The sequence below is a fragment of the Oncorhynchus mykiss genome, chromosome 16 (genome assembly GCF_057628025.1).
Source record: "Oncorhynchus mykiss isolate SJ-2025 chromosome 16, ASM5762802v1, whole genome shotgun sequence".
Classification (NCBI taxonomy): Eukaryota; Metazoa; Chordata; class Actinopteri; order Salmoniformes; family Salmonidae; genus Oncorhynchus; species Oncorhynchus mykiss.
Window position 1 is genome coordinate 50,933,171 of NC_143037.1, and position 21,053 is coordinate 50,954,223.

The window sequence follows — 21,053 nt, forward strand, 5'->3', positions numbered from 1 at the left end:
CATCATTTTTATTACAGTCGGTGCTATCTAGTGGTGTTAGTTGTATAGCTCCATCTAGTGCACAGACTAAGGAAACCCACTTTGCACCAACTTTTATTAACAAAACACTTTATTGTAGCACAGTTGTCATTATTATGTATATAAGGAGAAACTACTTATTTTGAATGGGGGAAAGAAGACAGCCATTTGGAGCAAACATTAATAAGTGAAACATAATTGTTAAGGAAAACGTTCCGACTGATTACATTGTAATGATATAAAGTTGTTGACCTTCCACACTACCCGTCATAATGGATCTTACATACATGATCAGTCTCAAATATATTAAAACAATACCACGCTGTATCACTTTCCCCAAAGGTTGTCAAATGTCTTGATAGATTCTGTATGTGTACTTTGACGGTTTAAGAGGTGAGTTTCAGCTTGAAGAGGACCGTCTGAGGTGTGGTGATATCTGCCACTGCTAGTTCCTGTCCATCAGACAATCCCAGTTCTGCAACACCACAACATTACATGTACAAGATGGCCGAAACAAACATAGGTTTATATAGTCTACCATACACATATTTGAAGAAAAAAACATCTTACCTTTCAAGGTTTTGCAAAGGTTGGGTCTAGTTCTTTCTTCAATTGAAGCTACAGTCTGTAGATATAGTGTCTTATTTTTCCCTTCCAGGGTTGCTGTGATGGCTGGGGACTTCATTTGTCTGGAAAAGATGAATGCTAACAATGCCAACTTCACAATTACACCTTTCAGTAGCGCTAAAAAAAAAACTGCCTCTACTGTATGAAGACATGACAGACATCAATATCAGTCAGTCAATCTGGTTACTAGCAGATGTACTCACAGGGAGGCGTTCTCAGTCAGGTACTCCAGGACCTCCTGTAGCTTGGCAGAGGGTGGGAACTGTAGATCCTGGGGCACCTGGCTACAAGCTGAGCAGTTCTCCTGTCAGACCAAACAAGAACATGAAGACACAAAGTACTTCTGACATCACGCCACCCCCTTACAGCCTTGTGTCAATAGCACTGTCAGTAACATTGGTACAGTTCTCCTTAATAAAATGGGCAAATATATACCCATTAAAGACACTCATCTAGGTACTCCTGAGACATTACTAACCTTTCGCTCTGCCTCGAATGTGTAGGTGTACAGTCCGTCCACATCATTAAATACCAGATAATTATTCAGTGGAATATAAGCGCTGCAAAGTCAGAGAAAAGTAATTTGATACCTGGTATGAAACTGACCTGTTCTCTACAGTGAGTGCATCATGTGAAAACAGAATTATTCATTTCACAGTACTAACCTTGAAGCCATTTTAAAAACTTCAGTGGAGCAGGCAGCTACAGAGCAACAAAAAAGTGAAATAAGTTACACTACTTGAAATGTACAAAAGTAGCTACTTGTAATCAAGTTGGGATCCATCAAGATAAAATGAAGCTTACGTATGTAACCACAGTTATGTGAGCTATATGGATCACTCCAATATATTTGGTATCACTCCGTGGCGGAGGGATACATCCGAGGTGAGAATTTACAGATTTACTCCCGTGTACACCGCCCCTATATATAGACCCCATGGCCACGACACACGTTCTCTACACCATTTTTGAGGCGCCTCTAGCACTGAAGAGGATTGGAGTGATCCATATAGCTCACATAACGAAGGTTATGTATGTAACCACAGTTATGTTTCACTATACTGGATCACTCCAATATATATTGGTATATCTGTACCAGATTTAGTCAGTGCTAGAGGGACCTGGCCAGCCGGTGGCGAAATCCCAGTGTGGGACCGAGACGCAGGGGCCGTCAATGTGGAAGGGGGAGGGTCCCGGCGCAATGACTGGAATGAATTGCAAAAAAATAAAATTGCTGAAGTTAGAGACTTCTCTCACTCACTAACTTTAAACATCAGCTCACTAACTTTAAACATCAGCTATCTGAGCAGCTAACCGATCGCTGCAGCTGTACACAGCCCATCCAATCTACCAACCTCATCCCCATATTGTTTTAATTTACTTTTTTGCACACCAGTATTTCTACTTGCACATCTGCACATCTATCACCCGTGTTAATTTGCTAAATAGCAATTACTTCGCTACTATGGCCTATTTATTGCCTTACGCCATTTGCACACACTGTATATAGATTTTTTGTCTATCGTGTTATTGACTGTACGTTTGTTTATTCCATGTGTAACTCTGGGTTGTTGTTTGTGTCGCACTGCTTTGCTTTATCTTGGCCAGGTCGCAGTTGTAAATGAGAACTTGTTCTCAACTGGCCTACCTGGTTAAATAAAGAAAGTTTAAAAAAATAAAGTCCCTGGAAGGGGAGGCGACGCCCAGGACCGCTGAATCAACCGCAGAGGGAGGTGCCACATTTACCCAATAGTTCCATAGCAAAGGTGCAAGAGGAAGCCCAGCTGGCCGCAGCACAGATATCAGCGAGGGGCACTCTTCTCAGTAGAGCCCAGGACGCAGCCACACCTTGCGCCGAATGTTTCCACCACAGATCCTAGCACTGGCCGGCCAGCAAGACGGTATGCTGTTATAATCCAAGTCCACAATCCTGTGAGAGCACCTCTGCCCAGCCCGCAGGACTCTCACCATAGCAGACAAAGAGCTGGTCTGTTGTTCTCACTGACCGTGTTCGCTCCACATAAGCAGCTAGTAACTGCACAGGGCACATCATGCCGGAGGGAGGCCCAAACTTCCACCACTGCCGGGGGGGGTCGTAAGCAGACAGGATAAAAAGGGAGGTTCAAATGCCTGTCTGACAGAACTTTTGGAAGGAATGAACCTGGCATCCCTGAGCCCAGAGGAGCTCCCGTGCCATAAGATGTAGGCGGTGGGACCTCAGTCGAACTGGGAGGCGTCTGTGCTGACCAGCTCCCGGCGGCACATCCTCAGCATCTCCACCTGAGAGAAAGGAGCGTCAGCGCCACCTCAACAATGCCCTGAGGCACTGTGCGGTCACCCGCCGCTGGCGGTGACGGGGGTGCTTCGGGTGCAGCCGGCGGGAGTTGAACCCCCGTTGAAGAGGCCGGAGATGGAGCAGGCCCAGGAGAATCAGCAACAGGGTTGCCGGCGGCAAGCCCAACAGGCGTTGGCAGGTCAGGGTGGATACCACCAACCCCTGCCAAAAGTGGTCGAGGCAAGATAAGATTGCCTGAACCCTTCTGGTGGACAGGTGTGGTCTCATGAGGACTCATGAGTCCAGTTCCATGCCAATGAAGGCCACCCTCTGGGTGGGCGTCAGATGACGACTTGTCGTTTACAGTAATGCCCAGCCCACCGATGTGGGTCAGGATCGTCCAGGTAATTGAGGATCAACAATCATCAGGATGTGAGAGGTGCCAGGACAGCATCCATGCACTTCGTGAAAGTGCGGGTTGCCAAGGGGAGGCCGAAGGGAAGAACCATGAATTCCCTTCGAAACGAATCGGAGGTACTGCCAATAAGCTGGGTGAACAAGAACATGGAAGTACGCATCTCTCAGGTCCAGCATCACAGACCACTGGTCCCTGGACACGGCCTGCAACACGTGGGCTGGGGACAGCAGGTGGAACCTCAGTACCCATTGAGGTTGCGGAGGTCCAATAAGTGGAGAAGAACCCACATATCCTTTCTGATGTCTTGATCCTGCGGATGGCACCCTTGTCCAGGAGTGAGGAGATCTCTAGCCGCAGGGTTTTCAGGGAGTCGGCCAACATGGTGACACGAAAGCCCCTGAAGGACGGGAGCCGGCACCGAATATGAGTTGGTACCACTCGAGCAGGGGACTCCACACCCTCCTCCCACTTTGCCCTTTGAGACGGAGAGAAGCAGCCGAGGAAGGGTGTGTCAGGGGTCCTGCCGGGGCCAGCCTCTCCTCTGGCGCCCCGAGTGCCTGGGTTTCCCAGCCACGTCCCTATGGCGGTCACGGTTGACAGGTTGTTGCTCCACCACACACTGTGCCTCTCCCCTCTACCGTGCCTCAGCACGAAGAGATTGGGCAGGAGGGGGACCCCACCGTCGTTCGGGTGGCAAAGTTTCGTCTGCCTTGGACTCGGGGCCTGAAGAGGCGGCATGAACCGTCTCAGGGTCTCCCGGTCCCTACGAACCTTTTGGTCTCCTCCAGAATGTCATCAGCCTTGGGGTGATGGGGAGAGTGGCAAATATGCTCTGGAGAGCAGCTGAAAGGCGGGATTAGGCCAGCCAGGGATGGCGCCGGGAGATAACCACCTGCGCCATGGTCCTGCCGTTGGCCACATCCCTCTGGTGCAGGCAAGACACCTCCATCGCTTCCTCTGTGCCCTCCTGCATCTGGGGCAACAAAGGCTGCAGGTAGAACTGCAGCAGCTTGGCCGCGTTTGTAAGGTGGCCAAGAGAGCAGAGGGACCATATGTGGCTTTCAAGTCCGCATCAAAGACTCTGGGGTGTCCCAGCTTCAGTCGCGGGTTCTGCCGTATAATCTCCCGGTCCGGGAGGACCATTGCAGCTATCATGGTGTCCATGGTCGGGTACTCCCAGAGGTCGAGTGACACTGCACCCGCAGCATAACTCCATGGTCCAGTTTCTGCTGTGAGTCGGAAGCGCTCCCTGGCAGAGGCCCAGCAAGGCCTTGTGGAACTCAGGGATGGGGACAGATGAAGAGTCACCACTATCCACCAGTTTGATGTCCAGTGCAGTGGCTACCCGAGTGAGTAGGCTCCTCATTGCCTCTCGAGCCGCTGGAAGCGATGAAGCCCCGCTGCCGGCTTCTGATGGCCTGTCAGCTCGGTAGCCCAGCTCACGGTGGTGAACAGTGCTAGGCTGTTCCTGGGGGATGATGCAATCATTGGCCAACAGGGAACAGCTGTCGTCGCCATTGAAGCTATCAACCTACTGACGCAGGGCATGCGCCCTCCATTCCAAGGTGGTCCCAGCGGTCCGACTCCTGCCCCTGTCCATGACTGGCAGCAGATGGGCTGTGCCTGCGGTGGCTCCAGGCACGCTTCCTGGGAGGGGTACTGGGCCTAGTAGAGGGAATAACAGCTCGCTGGCGCACCACTCCTGAGGGAGCTCGTCCCCAGCCGGAGCCCAAGCCTGGCCGACTCACTCACGCATGGCTCAGGCGTTCTGAGAACACCACACAAAACATACATCCAGTACGGCGCTTCACTGCCCTCTCAAACCCAGGTCAGTGCATAAACAAGGTATGTGGATCCCCAGTGGGTGCCACCATCACACGTGTCACAACGGGAAGCCATAAGCTCAGCCAAGCCAACAGAGCAGGGGTCCGACGCCCTGGGAGAGCTTATGTCGTGACCCACTTGGAAGAGTAGGAACCCGGTGAGGGATAAATTACCCAGCACCTCTGCAAAAAACAGGGAAGACCCATGTAGGAAAAGCAGGCAGACAAAACAAAACAACCAGGTAATGTATTTTTAATAAAAAAAATATAATAATTGGATTTTTACACCAACTGCAATATTACCTAGCCGGTTTAATATCCAGGCAGTAAAAACTCCATTAAGGAACTCCAAAGTTAATGTCTCAATGTAGTGGAAAGCCCACCTTGATAATCTTACACTCTACAGGAGAAGGAACAAGAAAAAAAACCCTGCAGGGTAATTAGCAGAGAACCCATGTGAGCAGCATGTTAAAGCAATTCACAAAACACACATAGAACAAGCCAGTGGGCAAGTTGTGTAAGGTAAATTACAGTTTGTGGCAGCAAGAGCCATCGTACTAATGGAGGCACACGGAGTCGTAGTGTAACGCTAACGAAAAAAAATACGACAAACCACAGGCGGAAGACACAGATCAGTGGAGCTCTCAAGAGGGGCTGGCCATGTGGCCAGCTGCTCCAGGCTGCAAACAGCCAGTGAGTATACTTCCACGCAAGATATTACACACTTACCAGTGACTTACCAAGTGAACTTCAGAAAGGTTGTACCTCACACCATACGGACGTCCGCCGAGAAAATGAAAGACGTGTCGCGGCCATGGGGGTCTATATATAGCAGCGGACCCCAACCGTGACACAGATGTACACGGCAGTAAATCTGTAAATCCTCACCTCGGATACATCCCTCCGCCGCAGAGTGATACCAATATAGTGAAACGTAACACAATGACAGTCAGAAAGGGTTTCCTACCAGCTATTACAGCATTAGTTGACGCGACAGCAGGGATGATCCTCTTCACGACGCCTGAGGCAAAACCATGTGAAAAGAAATCTAGCCACACTGTTCCCAGATTTTTTACAACCAATACTTGTAAGTGGGGGAGGTAGGGTTAATACAATTTCAACTTAAAATTGTAATAGGCCTACAGTGCTCCCCCCCCCCCCATCCTCATTTAAAATGGAACAGAACCTAAATGTTGCTTGCACTATATAGTATGTATAGCCAAAAGCTGATATAGCATGAGAGTTTTACCATCTCTGCCAGACAGGTTGTTACAGTATGGTACTCCTCACCTTGTGTTAGTCTGTATGTGACTCCTGTGATGTTGTAGTCAGCAGCTCTCTCATGGGCCCTCTGGAACACCCACTGGATGTGCTCAGGGTTATCCCCATCCAAACCAACACCCTCTGATGGACAGACAAGAGCCTGTGTCATTATCTGTAATTCTCTGTTATAATAGGTATTATGTTGATCTTAATGTGTGTTATGAAGGGATTATGGCCACCTAAGGGTACAGTGAGCAATAAAACAATGATTTGTTGCCCTTTTTGATTGCAATCGAGAGGTGATAGACAATGAGAAGTGTTATTCATGGACGTACCTCCAAAAGGCTCGTCTTTGGGCCACTGTAGCATTCTGACATACTCAACGCAGTGCTCTGGCAACCGCGGCATAGACGCAATGGTGCACATGGGGAAATTAATCTAGGGACAAAAATAACACAACACATTAGGCTATACAACACATACACCAAAGCGGTCACTGATAAGTAACACAAAATGGCTGCATTACACAACTCACTGTCCAGCTTAACAAAGTAGTGGGCTACTGAAGCAGTACACTATAAATATTATATTTGGCAGGTCTGAGAGAGCTTGTAGCACCTGTGGTGGGTAAAGCGCCAGAGTGCAGTCGATGCACGCGGTCATGCCAGGCAGAATGACCCGAGCATTGCCTTTGAAACCCTCTGTCCCACCGTCAATGAGGGGGATGATGGAACTGGGGTCCAGAACACCATTATTGTAGCTCAGAAGGGATATCTGTAAATGGGGTGATCGGGTAACTGGGGTGATCTGACATTTTACATACATACACACAATCCACATAGCCTATAGTTCATATTAATACATACATACCAGCATGCCATTCATCCAACGCCTGGCGATGATCGAATCTAATCCACAAACAATAATGTGGAATTCTACAAATCCAATTTAAAAAAGTGTCAGCACCATTGTTAAGTACAAGTGTTTTTAGAAAATTCCATAAAGTAAACAAAGTTTGCACTTACGTCTATAGAAAGATTCATCAAAGTCTTGTATTTTGTTGAAGTGTCTAAGCAGAATATGAATTAAGAAAAAGAATAGAACATACTTCTATTACTCACATGCTCAAGCTTAGTAATGCAGTCATTTGTACGGGGTAAACCTACACTCCGGTATTCTACACGTCAGTTGCAAAGGATACGGGACAACTTTACATCCAGGGATGCGATTATTGACAAAGTCAGCAGCCACATCTGCTTTTGGCCGTCCAACATCTTTGGGCCTAAACAAGATATAGAGGTGAGCACTGACATCCGCTGATGTAAAAATGGCTTTATAAATACATTTGATTGATTGAGGTGTATGTTGAAAAGTAAACTTTTAAAGACACTTTCACTTTGTTTCTTCTATCAAACGAGAACACACTATGGTTGTTATTGATAGAGTAAGGGCCATGGGAGAAGGTGGGAAAGGCGAGCCAAACCTGAAAAGGAACTGCCTGTTGAGGTTGGAGATATCGATGGTATCCATGTCAACAACATGAATTTGACGAAAACCTGACAGAGCCTAGATCCGAACAAGGAAAAACCACACATTAAGTTACTGAGCAGAAATAGAACAAGATAACAAAACCTGTTCATGCATTTGCACCTGGAAGCTGGACATTCTCTCTCATACCAGATTTTTGAGCAGCTCACATCCAAGTCCTCCAGCTCCAATGACCAGGATTTTGCATGTCTCCAATAAGAATCCAAGGGACTGAAAGGAATATCAGAGTTGGTGTGGAGAATGCTTTTCTCTATCCCCTAAATAAAAGGACATGTTATTATCTGATTCCTTACCTCAATGCTTGGCTCAAAGTCAGGATGAGTGAATGGGCCGGGTCTTTCCAGGAACTTCTTCACATGGTTCCATCGGCCATCCCAGTCTCCACTATCTCCATGTCCTCCATCTACAGCCATTCTGCACACAGAAAACAAGATGCTCTGCTGCACATATCAACCAGCAATCACTCAAACCTATCACAAGTGTGATGGTGAGTCAAAAATAGATGGCTAACTACGTAGATAAATATAGGTCTGTAGCATGTCAATTAACATCAGGATGATTTCCCTAGAATAGCTAACGTTAATCAATCATTCTATATGTGAAAATTCAGACAGAGGATGCTGCTGCTAACTACCGTTAGCTACCAATCATATTAGCTAACTAGCTAGATACCATATTAGCTAAGGTAAACTGGTTTTCTTTGATGTTGAATTGGGCACACTTCGACTAAGCATGTTCATGTGCCTGGTTCTTAGAATCAGCTAGTTGTCTACTCGAATTAGCCCAATTTCCATAACTAACTGTGTGAAATTGTTGAATCAATGAATTTCCACACTCCATGCTAACAGGCTAACTTAGTTGGGTAGCTCACTAACGAACTGTGCAACTCAAAGCTGCTGCCAGTTTCAAGCATTTCGTCACTAACTTCTCAGTCAGCTCCTCTATTTTCCTTCTTTTCTTCTCCCTAAAGAGGAGAGAATAAAAGAAGGTTCAATGCTTAAACAGCAGCATAATGTCGATTATGTCAGCTAGCGACAATAAATATCATTTTTTGTACTTACGGCTCCTCAGCATCCGCCATACTTTCAAGGTTCCATGTCCTCACTGGCTGTACTATATGTTCACGAAAATCAAACCTGCGTTAGCATATGTGCCCAAAATTCACAGGGATTTGCAATGACTGTACATGAAGGATGTTCTGCGCATTATGTGCAGCACAGCGCAATTGTGATTTCCATCAACATTAATGCACTTGTCTTACTCTCGCGAGAAGCTAAACTGACCACAACAAGAACACGAGCCAACCCAAAGATGTTATATTATATTGACAAGATAGTCGAGTGACTTCTCTAACAATGGAAATACATGTCCTCAAAGAAAAGCAGGCAAGATCAGGTGGGACCATTCTAGCTTAACGAGAGGGCGGATACACGTGTGAAGAACAGATACAAGTCCGATATAAAGTTGCCCAGTAGAAGTGAGGATACTCACATTTTTCCAAATGCCCCAGGAAGGAAAGGTGGTCCTGGTGGTTTACAAAACTAAAAGAGAAAAAGTGACATCCACTCTGAATTACCTAAAATGATATATCCCATATTGGTCTTTAACAGTCAGTCCAACCTGTACTGTGCGAGTAGGCTACAGTAATAGTAAGTCACTATAGAAACAGATACATGTTAAATTCAAAGGTTTTAGATTGTTCCACTCAATGTCACACGTCAACAGAAGAACAACAAAATGGTATGTTTTAAGTCCAAAACTATGCACACATCAGGAGACCACTTTTGAGTTCTGGAAAAATCGAAGAAATTTAGTTTTTTTGTGTGTGTAGTTAGCCTTTCTAATTCAATTTCATTTGATTAGTAGTGTTTCTGTAGTGGATGGGGTTGCAAAGAAAATGGCTACTGGATTGATGCAAATAATCATATTCTGTCAGTTAGGCTAGTTAACATTTAATTGAGAAGGTTTTTGAGAAAACCTTTCCATCTACCAGAATACGGGGAGGCCTATCATTAACAGCTTTTTAAAAATGTTTTATTCCTTAATTGTTTGAAACCTGAACGTTTTACTTAATTATGAGGCTTGTTTTACCTTACTTGAAAGTAGACAAAAGCCAAAATCCCTCCACAGAATCGTGGAGGCAATTTATTTTTTTATAAAGACTTACTCGTATGCTTTTCTCCTGTTCTATTGATTTTCTTTCAACTTTCTATCATTGTCTAGCAGCCAAAGGCATCGTAGTCATATTAGCAACCAATGATAGTTGTTGCATATTTCAATCACCCCTCTTTCTACATTTCTGATGGATAATTCCTTCTCTGCCCATTTTAGAACGGCGTTTTACTGCAAATAGAATTCTGGAAAATTCACGCGAAGGTCTACAGTACATAGCTGCCCCTAAAATGTTAAATAATATTTTATCCAAAATATAAACTAAATATTCGGATCTGTTCCATCAGCCTTATTAATTGAAATGCCGTATACCTACACTACTTTGGTACGTATTAGTGCCCACGTGGGGAAAAGGTGTGTATAAACTACACCACTGAACCTAACCATTACGAAACTTAAATTCGATAATAAGCTTCACGTTTTGGTTGACCAAATGTGACACTCGTATTAACCTCCATTTAAAAAATGTAAAAAAACATCCCAATTCGTGGTCTTATTTTCGTTAACAGATTTGTGGCGAAGTAAACCCTCTCGCTTCGCCTCTTCCTCTCTGCCCGAGCCCATCCTATAAATTACTTTGGTAGCTAGTCTCTGGTATTACTGTTCAGTTGATCTGTTAAAACATCCGAGCAGTGAACTCGGAGATGGCAAGAATGGAGCTTGCACCGCTCAGACCATGGGACGACTTCTTCCCAGGAGCTGATCGTTTTGCTAAACCCGATTTCGCAGATTTAGCTAAATGGAACAACAGGGTGATCAGCAACTTGTTATACTATCAGACCAATTACTTCGCAGTGGCCATCGTGGTTTTCCTGGTCGTGGGGTAAGTCAGCTTGCTAGCATTTTCCACCCAGCTGCTAGCTATCTTATTTGGTTTGTCTGCAGTCTGATTCACACCAAGTCATGGCTACTTAATTGTCATGCACGGGCATTTTATTTACAGCAATGAGCAAGATTTCCCTATCTTTTCCTATTCTCCTCACAACTGCAACGACGAAATAAGAGATGCAGTCATTATCATGTGATGGAATTGGAATGGAGTCTGGTACTAGCTGGCCTGCTAAAAACAAATGTAGCTATCAGCTGCCTGCAACTGTGTGAACGGTGAACATAATTACTAACGTTAGGTGGTTTAGGCCTGCTTGTAACCAATTTATCACAAATTGTCATTTGGGTACCTTTTTTTATATTTTGAAATAACCATTTGACAGATGAATTTCCAATGTTTTCTAAATATATTTTTATAATAGTTTCTACAGCATATTTAACACATGAATGCTAAAAGTTGTCCAAGCAGTTGGATCCTTATCTCAGCCACACATTGCATGTACAATGTAGAAGTGTACTTGTAATACCCGAAGAGCAGTTTTGTATGTGTGTCCTAATTGCTAAATTGCAGCTACGAGAGTTTTCAAACTCTCGTATTATTTTTGAAAATGGCAAAAAAAAGGAAAGGTGTTGCTCTTATTCCAGCCACCAGGGTTTGCTCTTCGTTGCTTTTATTGTGTTTTACAACTGCCCAATTAATTGTTTTGCATTGCCATACAGAATTTGAGTGGATGTAGATGTTTTGTGTAATGTGTTTCCCATCTGTGTAGATTTCTGAACCCTCTTGGGATGTTTCTGGGCGGGGCAGTGGTTTCTCTGGTCTTCATGGTTTCGGTGTGGGCAGGAGAGAACAAGAATTTCATCAAGAACTTCAAGAAGAAAAACCCCACCCTGTTTGTCATTGCTGTCATGGGAACGAGCTACTTCCTGCTGTCACTATGTGGTGGAGTGATGGTCTTCATCTTTGGAATTACTTTTCCCTTGCTGTGTGAGTCTCAGTATATTCCATACTCTTGGGGACAGTTTCTTGGACACAGAGGCTTTATCTGTGTTTGAAAAATCTGACCCTTTAATGTTTGATTTTTGTTAGTCACACAATGCACACAGTAACTAGCATATAGATTTAGCCTAGCTTTCAGGCCTTTTTCCAGTGGCAACCTCCATTGGAATATGGTGCAAACGTGGAGGATTAGTCACAGGAGGAGGAGCAAACTGTTTTTTCAACCACTCCCATTCTGACTCATTGAATGGGTTCAATATGGGGAATGCGTGTGCTTCTCCACCTTAAGAAAATGCTCCCCCCCCAGTTAAACTTTCAAGAACATTGTTTTGGAAATAAATAGTCAAGACTAACTGCTGGATTCTGAAATGCACATTACAGAACACAATGTTTTTAGGGTAATTGGTGGTTCTGAGAAAAGGAGTGCAGGCAACAGCTGCCACATTGTGGTGGGGATCAGGAGGCAGTCAGTGACGGAGCCCTTCCCAAGAGGGCTGTCCTGTGGCTGCCTGCGTGTGTTGACTGGTTGCTATGTACTGTCTGTACAATACTCGACTACATTTACTGGCTTACATCATGCAGTCAGCATCTCTGACGAGGGGAGTAAAGATGCCTCTCCTTAACCATAAGTGTGCATTGTATTTCATCACATATACCTGGAAACTAATTATCCTTCTCGGTTGAAGCTGCATCATTTTAGATTAAGGCACAAACGTCATGTTTCCATCTGTCAGAATATGAAAATGCTATCTCCATTGGGAGTAGCGCATCGTGAGCGGGTAGGAAACTAATCCAGCCTTTCTTCCTTGTAGTGATCCTGGTCCATGCGTCTCTGAGGCTGCGCAACATGAAGAACAGGCTGGAGAATAAGATCGAGGGAGTGGGCATGAAAAAGTCCCCAATGGGCATCATCCTGGATCTACTAGACCAACAGGAGGAGAAGATCAACAAGATCCAGGACTTCCTGGAGTCTAAGCTAAACAAGGAGTGAGGGGAGAGAGCCAAAATGTTACCCTCATTCAATTCAACATGGTTTGCTTTTTCCTTTAACACTAAAGTCAAGTGTTGATTTTTACCCCGCATAATGTCAGTGCTGTCACATTTCCTCCATTTGTCATTCTCACTCCATTTTGTTATATTGAATGAACACTTTTTTTTAATACATTTTGTGTCAAAGTACCTGATTTCTTTAGAGCATTTCAGAAAGATTTGTACAGTCCTGTATGGATCGTATGTTGGGGGAAGGCACTCGGCACAGTGAATTGAGGCATGAGTGTTTCTGTATATTTGCCCAATAAGGTTCAAAGGAACACAATACACATGTTGTCATTATGTAATTGCAATATATATATAAAGCTGAATGCCAGAATGCAGTAACTATTGCACGTTAAAACAATTGTGGTCAGTTGCATATCTTCTAGATTTATTATCTAAAATAAATAAGCAAATAATTTAATCAGAATCAATTTATTTGCTACCTCAGAAGATAACTATATTTCCTCTCCTAATGCTGAACTAGTGTCACTAAGGCTCCCCTTCTATTCACTGGACCAGTGACTGCATATTAACAAGTAGCAATAATATCCCTCTTGTTACTTCAGACCCTGTGGGTTGGGCTTGAGATGAACATTTTCAGCTCATGGCTATGCAATATGGGAAAAGGAATGGCAAATGCAGCTTTATTCATTCAAGTAATCATGGTGTATATGTTTACGTTGTGCTTTCATGTCTCATTGAATCTACTTGTGTATTCAGCAGAAAACAAGTGTTTGCATTATATAAAACAGTGTCAAGCACCAAAGTATTGTTGAAAAAAGAATCAATGCATGTTACCTCTACTATTAAATATCACACCCATTATGAATGCCTGATTGTGCATTGGGGTTCTGATTATTTCCCCTCGGTAGCAGAGGATCTGAGATTTTATTCTAAATCCACCATAATAGCCTACCTAATTCCAGGGATCACCATCAGTAATAGATGAAAATGATTATTTTATGAGCTATTTGTGTTTAGGACTGACACAGATGCAGTCTTCCAAAGAACTAAGGAGAATCACAGTTTGTATCTGACATAGCCAAATTGCTTTTAGGAAAAAGGTGTGCACACTAATACTATGGTTACAGTTTCACAGACGAGTTCAGAGAAGGTTCTATTATCAGGATGTTATAACTGCTTTTTCTTTGTGTGTAAGTATTTCCATTGATGAGTAGCGATAACATAACTACAGAATTGGAAGCAGAGCACTGTGTTCCACCATAATGAAACTTAATTTAAGAAATCCATATTGTCTTTTAACTATGTTAATTAATGAAAAAAACATTGAAATATTAGAAATTTTGATTGTACACTGATTTTTAATGTCAACACTCGTTAGAATTATGAGTTAAGATGGACTGTTCCGTGAAACAGAAGTCTGATTTGAAATCTAGCTTCTGGACCACTGGCCCACAGTGTTTTACACAGTAAAAGACAAATCCTATACTCTATATTCTGGGGTTCAGCTGTTTGCAATTGCAAAGCGGACACCAGTGGTTATGAAAATCTGTAGATGAAAGACCTGTCATCAATAGATGATGGATTTGTCCACACTCATTTGTGAGTGTTCAAAGTAAATGAATTTTACCCAAACAAACATAATTATTGAGACTACTTATACTATGCACATTGTATGGTGTATTTTCCAGCTGTAGACTCCTATCCAAATACCATACCAGTTCTTCCAAACCTCAAGGAACAAAAGGTGCTCTACATGAACAGGAGTAGTGAGGCAAACTAGTGTTACAAGTGCAAGCAGATTATTGTTCATGAAGAGATTAAACATGTTAAACAAATGCAGAAATAAAGGTATTGTAGATTCCTCAGAGATTGAAGAGACTGGTTTCTCTTGATTCCAATTCTTTGGGGAGTGGCACCTGTAGGAGTAATACATTACACAAACAGCTGTGAGAAAGATGTGATTGGAGGAGTGGAGGATGCACACAGGTATAAGGGATGGATGGAAATGTACAGAATAGCTACCTGGAGGGAAATGGGGAGGGTCCTGCTTTTAACATTTCAGTCAAGGGGACTTCATTTTTTTTTTTTTTTACAACTAGTCCAGGGGAGAGTTATGTAATTTATAATATATTAAATGTATATATTTCTCAGTGTTTTAGAATTAGTTGCTTATTAGACTATATATTGATGTGTTACCGATGCCGCCCCTCATCTCTGATTCTCTGCTGGGCGCGCAATATCAAGTGCCCCTATAGGCTATTTAGTGCGGTCTCAATCAAATGATCCATAGCCTATAGGCTATTTAGTGCGGTCTCAATCAAATGATCCATAGCCTATAGAAGCACAGAGCAAAGCTACATTCCTAAGATAGCTGCTGGCGTGGTGTAAATACAACTAAGCTGCATTACACACTGCAATGGATATTCCAGCCCTGAGCCCCGTCCTGCTCTGCTCTTGCTGATCAAAAACGTTTTTGTGTGCTGCGCTATGTAGGCCTACGGTGGCAGTTCAGGAGGAGAGTCAAAGGCTTCTTCCTAAAATCATTTTTGATTAGAGATAATCCCAAAAATGTTCTTCCTTGTGCGCAAACTTCTTCCCCCTGCTGCGTTGTTCCCCATGCCACTATTGGACCAGGTCTCTCTTGGAAAAGTGATGTTATCTCAATGAGAAAAACCTGTATAAATGAAGGTTAAATTTAAAAAATTAATTAAAAAAAGACTAGCCTATGTTCTGTTCAGTTTGAAAAGGAGTGTTAAAGATGATTGATTTTGTAATAGATTTTTATCAAAAACAATGTTTCTTGCTCGTGATTTATTTATCAGAGTTATTGACCTCCCAATAAGCCAGATTCAAGTAACTAACATAGCAACTTACATTGTGGTGCTGAAACTTGAAGCATCAGCAGCGAAAAAATCAATTAGAAATGGACAGCTCATGGTGCTGAACGTAGGCATAATTCATTTCATTGTAATTAGACTTTAGTAACCACAAGAAGGGTTTGTGTTGGAGCGAATTTCTTCATATTTAAAAAACAAAAGGTAGGCCTACCTGTTTGATAGACAAAATTAGGCAATAGGCTGCTATGTCCATAGATTTGTAGGTCAATTCCTCCACCCACCATGCACTCTTTAAATAGCCTACCTCCATGTCAGTGAAGGGCAGTTCAGTTAAAACCAAGACTTGAATTAAGAGGGTATGAGAAGGTATGCCATAGGTTTACCTTTTATTAAAGAAAATGGGGGGGAAAAAGCACAGGTATAGCTTGTTAGCTTAAGACTTTGAAGAAAATTCAACGGATCTGATTATATAAAGTGATCTATAACAGTGCTGTGAAATACCCTGGAAAGATGTGACTCCAATGCGTATGGGGATATCATTGTTTAGCTTCTTTGACATTCAGAAGCAGACTTTGCTTGGGAAGTAATCTAATTCTGTCACTATCAATTGATTAAGCAATTCACTTTCTGTACACTATAACATGTTTAAACCCAGACATTTGTGACCTCTCGTTGGGTTAAGCCACAGCAAAAGAGTGGCCAGCAGTGAAAGCTTAAATGTTTCTGCATCGGTAGACCTACTTTGTCTGGGTTGGAAAGGTAGGACCTACTCTGTCTGGGGTGGAAAGGTAGGACTACTCTGTCTGGGGTGGAAAGGTAGGACCTACTCTGTCTGGGGTGGAAAGGTAGGACTACTCTGTCTGGGGTGGAAAGGTAGGACCTACTCTGTCTGGGATGGAAAGGTAGGACCTACTCTGTCTGGGGTGGAAAGGTAGGACCTACTCTGTCTGGGGTGGAAAGGTAGGACCTACTCTGTCTGGGGTGGAAAGGTAGGACCTATTCTGTCTGGGATGGAAAGGTAGGACCTACTCTGTCTGGGGTGGAAAGGTAGGACTACTCTGTCTGGGGTGGAAAGGTAGGACCTACTCTGTCTGGGGTGGAAAGGTAGGACTACTCTGTCTGGGATGGAAAGGTAGGACTACTCTGTCTGGGGTGGAAAGGTAGGACTACTCTGTCTGGGGTGGAAAGGTAGGACTACTCTGTCTGGGGTGGAAAGGTAGGACTACTCTGTCTGGGATGGAAAGGTAGGACTACTCTGTCTGGGGTGGAAAGGTAGGACTACTCTGTCTGGGATGGAAAGGTAGGACTACTCTGTCTGGGGTGGAAAGGTAGGACTACTCTGTCTGGGATGGAAAGGTAGGACTACTCTGTCTGGGGTGGAAAGGTAGGCCTACTCTGGGTTGGAAAGGTAGGACTACTCTGTCTGGGGTGGAAAGGTAGGACCTACTCTGTCTGGGGTGGAAAGGTAGGCCTACTCTGTCTGGGGTGGAAAGGTAGGACCTACTCTGTCTGGGGTGGAAAGGTAGGCCTACTCTGTCTGGGGTGGAAAGGTAGGACCTACTCTGTCTGGGGTGGAAAGGTAGGACCTACTTTGTCTGGGTTGGAAAGGTAGGACCTACTCTGTCTGGGATGGAAAGGTAGGCCTACTCTGTCTGGGGTGGAAAGGTAGGACCTACTCTGTCTGGGGTGGAAAGGTAGGACCTACTCTGTCTGGGGTGGAAAGGTAGGACCTACTCTGTCTGGGGTGGAAAGGTAGTCTACTCTGTCTGGGGTGGAAAGGTAGGCCTAACTTTTGAAAGTACCATTCTCAGATTCCTAATGATTTCTCAGATTAAATGATTTGCAAACAGGGACAGTTTAGTTACAAACAAGACACACTGTGGCATTGGGGAAATAAAGTATGATAAGATGAACACATAGGCCTATCTCTCTGTCCATTCTTAGCCTGTAATATGTGTAGTATTAAAAAAGATTCTGCTAATATGTAAAATTACATACAATTGCAGGGAATGTTTAAAAAAGGAAACATTTTCTCGAACCTGCAAATACGATCATAGATTCATGCAATACTTTTACTATAAAGGTTATCTTTCCACCCCTACTCTTGTGCGGCCACAGTGGACTATCAACCCACAACCTTCTGGCTCTCAGCCCTGTGCATTATAAAAATTCAGACGTTTCCATGTAATGTTTACTGGAATAAGGCTACGGCTCTGGTAGACATGTTCTCTGCTATCCACTTTGTTTTAATTATTATTTGGGGTATAAGGGAGGGTCACTTCTTTAATTTTTTAAGCGTTCAGGGAGGGCCAAACATTTCAGAAGGTCTGATTTTCTCCATGTAACCCCGTATTATAATTCATGTTCACTCCCTTAAATCATTTTAATTTCACACTAATCTCGTCTACATATTTGCTAGTGCGTGTCTAATATGGGTTAAAACTAATAAGCTTGATTAGAAGGTATGTGCTCTCCAGTTCAAGGTAGTTCCACAATGCATCTTAAAAAAAAAAATTGTGATTGCTGGTAAAATAAAATTACCTAAGAATATGACTGTAATCTGAGAATCATCAGTACTCACAGCTTTGAGATAGGCCACGTTGCTCTTTTTGATCTCATTAAGAAGTTCATCACGGGGCGTCACATCCACCTTGGCCGGCTGCCGCCTCCGAGGGACAGGCTTCAGTGTCTTCATCACGTCTTTCAGAGTGGCCTTCAGTTCTACCATCTCATCAACGCCTGTGTCCCTCGTTTTTCCTGATGTCTTCCTGAGCTGGACATTCGGCCTCTCTGCTCTCCTGTCCTCCCTAAGGTCTATGTCCAGGAAAGGGTCACGCTTTTTGGGGGTCCTCTTCAGCTGGATGTCCTTCAGAAGGTTACCAGAGGAGTCCGTGCTGGGGGGTTGTTGTGGAATGGGGTTGCACTGCATTTGTTTAAACTGCTTATGTTGATACTGTGGAGAAGTGTTCTGCTGCTTTTCTGGTTTGGGTTCCATGGGACCCTGGGGACCCTTGGGAAGCTGCGGCATGAGGGCCTCGATTTCGGGAGGGACATAGCCCAGCATCGCCAGCAGCCCTGGGGGCAGGTTCAGAGCCCGTTCGTACATCTCAAACACCTCTTTCTGCTGCTGCTGCTGCTGCTTGCTCTGCTCCTCGTTCCTCTGCTGTCTCTGGCGGTCCAGGTTCCTGGTCAGCAGGTTGGTTACCACCATTCTGGGACCCGCCTGCTCAAAGTGGTAGCCCATCTTCAGGAGGGTGTTGTTGGCCTTGAGCAGGCGTGACACCTCCATCTCCGCGTGGTGTCCCAGCATGTGTCTCTGGTTGTGGAAGCGGAGCTCAGTGAGCGTCTCGTTGAACTGTAGGCAGCGGATAATGGCAATAATGCCCTTCCCTGTTATGAAGTTAGACTCTATGTTCAGTGTGGTGATGCTACGGTTCTCTCTCAGCATGTTGGCCAGGGTGAAGGCAATGTTTTCGTCTGCGCCGGTGTTGGCTATGCTGAAGGTCTTGACGTGTTTGTTCTTCTTCAAGGCATCGACGTATTCTATTAGCATTTCTTTGGGAATGTTTTCTATGTTATTCAGGTTTACGTCTGTGATAGCGGGGTTGTTGTTGCGGATCTTATCCAGAGTGGTGTCCAGGTTTGTCTCATTCCCTGAGGGTCTTGATGTCTTCTTGGCCCCACCAAGGCCACCAAGGCCCCCACCAAGGGCCAGCTTTGGAATATTTAGTTTGTTAATTACCCTCACCTCTTTCTCTGGAACAAAACAGGCCCTCTTCTCCTCTGGAGTCATCTCTATTTCTTCAGGAGCGGTAGCATCTGTGGTGTTACTTTTTACTTTCTCGGGTATTTGTGATGTGCTCTTTTGCTCTGTTCTCTCAATGTCTTTATTTTCTTTCATGTCTGCGGACTCTGGTGGGGGTTGCAGAGGACTGGTCGCGTTCACAGTGTTAGTGCTGTTATCATCCGGTGACTCTTTTAGATGCTCATTCACTGGCTGTTTTTCTATGACCCTTTCATATTTTACGGGCATGTTCTTTGTCTCCTGTTCCTCTTTCTCCTTCTTCACATCCTCTTCCTCCTCCTCCTCCACAATCATTACCTCTATAATCTCCTCTATCACTTCCTCTCCTTCAACACCGTCTGTAGCTTCCACCTCGATGACTTCTTCTACCACCTCACACACAGTCTCCAAGTCTTCAGCGATTTCTTTCTTTTCAGCATCCTCTTCCATAGTTTTCTGATGAAGACAAGTAGTACAATCATTTAATTAATGTAGCTTTGTAGAACATACAGTGGTATACTGTATGATGTATGATATATTGAAGACTATAGCGACAATATATTGACCGTTGATTATGTAGTTTCTTACCTTACTGGGCAGTAGAGTGACGGGGATCCTCTCCTCCTCCAGCATGCGTTTGGACTCCTTCTCCCAGTACAGATAATCCACCAGGCCCCTGTGATCAAACGAACCTGTGGGCACCTTCTCTGTCTGGCTCTTCTGCCTCTGACCCACAGGTACCCTCTCATCCGGGGCTATAACGTCCATCTCTTTCTGGAGCTCTTTGAGCTCCTCAGGAGACAATTTTGCCAGGATATCATCTTCATCAATGTCTTCTTCCTCATCAGAGTCGGCGGATGGCTTCTCTTTCTTCTGGTCCTTCTGTCTCTGACCAAGCGGTACTCTGTCGTCTGGTGCTAAAACGTCCATCTCTTTCTGGAGTTCTTGAAGCTCCTCAGGAGACAAGCTGGCTAGGATATCATCTTCATCAATGTCTTCCTCATGGATGTCCTCCATGTCCCGGTCCCTTTGGCTGGACATATTTGAATAGTATTTGTCTTAAGAGTTTATTTTCAACCTAAAGGGTAAAAACTATATCCACGACGACTACACAGTTCTAGAGCTGAGTAGACAGTGCTATTGGCTCTGTCTCTAGCTGGTAAATGGTCTGCTCACACCCCAGGCAAAGTCTAAAATTAAACACATAGGACCTCATGGAAGATATTTATGGTGCAGAAGGGCCAGGAGAGACATACTAACATGTTCTTTTTTCAGTAGCTTGAGTCAGATGGACAGGCTGTATGATCTTTCAGTATGGCAGTTGATTGGGAGACGGGAAAAGGGGGAGATCGACAGGAACAGGTGGACAGTTTTTTTTACAGGACTGGGAAGGATTCCATGGTCCACTACGCACAGGGCTCCGCCCAATCCCCCAGAGCTTCCAGGAAAGTGTAATAATAT

General features: G+C 44.3%; 3 protein-coding genes across 5 annotated transcripts; 1 reads left to right on the plus strand and 2 right to left on the minus strand.

Moving 5' to 3' along the window:
- Positions 1-91: 91 nt before the first annotated feature.
- LOC110492159 (NEDD8-activating enzyme E1 catalytic subunit) lies at positions 92-9,279 on the minus strand. 2 transcript variants are annotated; one of them, XM_021566216.3, is made up of 17 exons: positions 9,034-9,279; positions 8,898-8,936; positions 8,266-8,386; positions 8,102-8,182; positions 7,908-7,990; positions 7,626-7,706; positions 7,450-7,493; positions 7,295-7,359; positions 7,043-7,198; positions 6,760-6,862; positions 6,452-6,565; positions 6,129-6,182; positions 1,311-1,347; positions 1,124-1,205; positions 849-949; positions 589-707; positions 92-493 (listed from the first exon to the last, which is right to left on the minus strand). In XM_021566216.3, exons 1-17 carry the CDS (start codon positions 9,051-9,053, stop codon positions 405-407), a joined length of 1,389 nt encoding a protein of 462 aa, XP_021421891.2. In that variant the 5' UTR covers positions 9,054-9,279; the 3' UTR covers positions 92-404. The 2 variants fall into 2 exon arrangements, with proteins under 2 accessions (XP_021421891.2, XP_036803005.1); XM_036947110.2 differs by lacking the exon at positions 8,898-8,936 and having other exon boundaries at positions 9,034-9,247.
- A 200-nt stretch (positions 9,280-9,479) lies between these two features.
- Positions 9,480-14,838, plus strand: LOC110492162 (PRA1 family protein 3). Of its 2 annotated transcripts, none has more exons than XM_090203146.1 (3): positions 9,480-9,712; positions 11,743-11,960; positions 12,785-14,838. In XM_090203146.1, exons 2-3 carry the CDS (start codon positions 11,762-11,764, stop codon positions 12,961-12,963), a joined length of 378 nt encoding a protein of 125 aa, XP_090059272.1. In that variant the 5' UTR covers positions 9,480-9,712; positions 11,743-11,761; the 3' UTR covers positions 12,964-14,838. The 2 variants fall into 2 exon arrangements, with proteins under 2 accessions (XP_090059272.1, XP_021421895.1); XM_021566220.3 differs by lacking the exon at positions 9,480-9,712 and adding an exon at positions 10,269-10,967.
- Positions 14,310-20,893, minus strand: lmod3 (leiomodin 3 (fetal)). The gene is made up of 3 exons (XM_021566218.3): positions 20,181-20,893; positions 18,390-20,048; positions 14,310-14,887 (listed from the first exon to the last, which is right to left on the minus strand). Exons 1-3 carry the CDS (start codon positions 20,631-20,633, stop codon positions 14,834-14,836), a joined length of 2,166 nt encoding a protein of 721 aa, XP_021421893.2. The 5' UTR covers positions 20,634-20,893; the 3' UTR covers positions 14,310-14,833.
- Between the last annotated feature and the right edge of the window lie 160 nt (positions 20,894-21,053).

Bases quoted from the DNA above. Each gene is read 5' to 3' on its own strand.
- LOC110492159 (XM_021566216.3), bottom strand. From the start codon at position 9,053: ATGGCGGATGCTGAGGAGCC. The intron at 7,360-7,449 runs GTAAGTGCAAAC...TTGGATTTGTAG, and splicing joins TGATGAATCTTTCTATAGAC to AATTCCACATTATTGTTTGT. The intron at 494-588 runs GTAAGATGTTTT...GTGGTGTTGCAG, and splicing joins CCTTTGCAAAACCTTGAAAG to AACTGGGATTGTCTGATGGA.
- LOC110492162 (XM_021566220.3), top strand. From the start codon at position 10,789: ATGGCAAGAATGGAGCTTGCACCGCTCAGACCATGGGACGACTTCTTC. The intron at 10,968-11,742 runs GTAAGTCAGCTT...CCATCTGTGTAG, and splicing joins GTGGTTTTCCTGGTCGTGGG to ATTTCTGAACCCTCTTGGGA. The intron at 11,961-12,784 runs GTGAGTCTCAGT...TCTTCCTTGTAG, and splicing joins AATTACTTTTCCCTTGCTGT to TGATCCTGGTCCATGCGTCT.
- lmod3 (XM_021566218.3), bottom strand. From the start codon at position 20,633: ATGTCCAGCCAAAGGGACCGGGACATGGAGGACATCCATGAGGAAGAC. The intron at 20,049-20,180 runs GTAAGAAACTAC...TGTCTTCATCAG, and splicing joins TCACTCTACTGCCCAGTAAG to AAAACTATGGAAGAGGATGC. The intron at 14,888-18,389 runs GTGAGTACTGAT...TTACTCCTACAG, and splicing joins ACGTGGCCTATCTCAAAGCT to GTGCCACTCCCCAAAGAATT.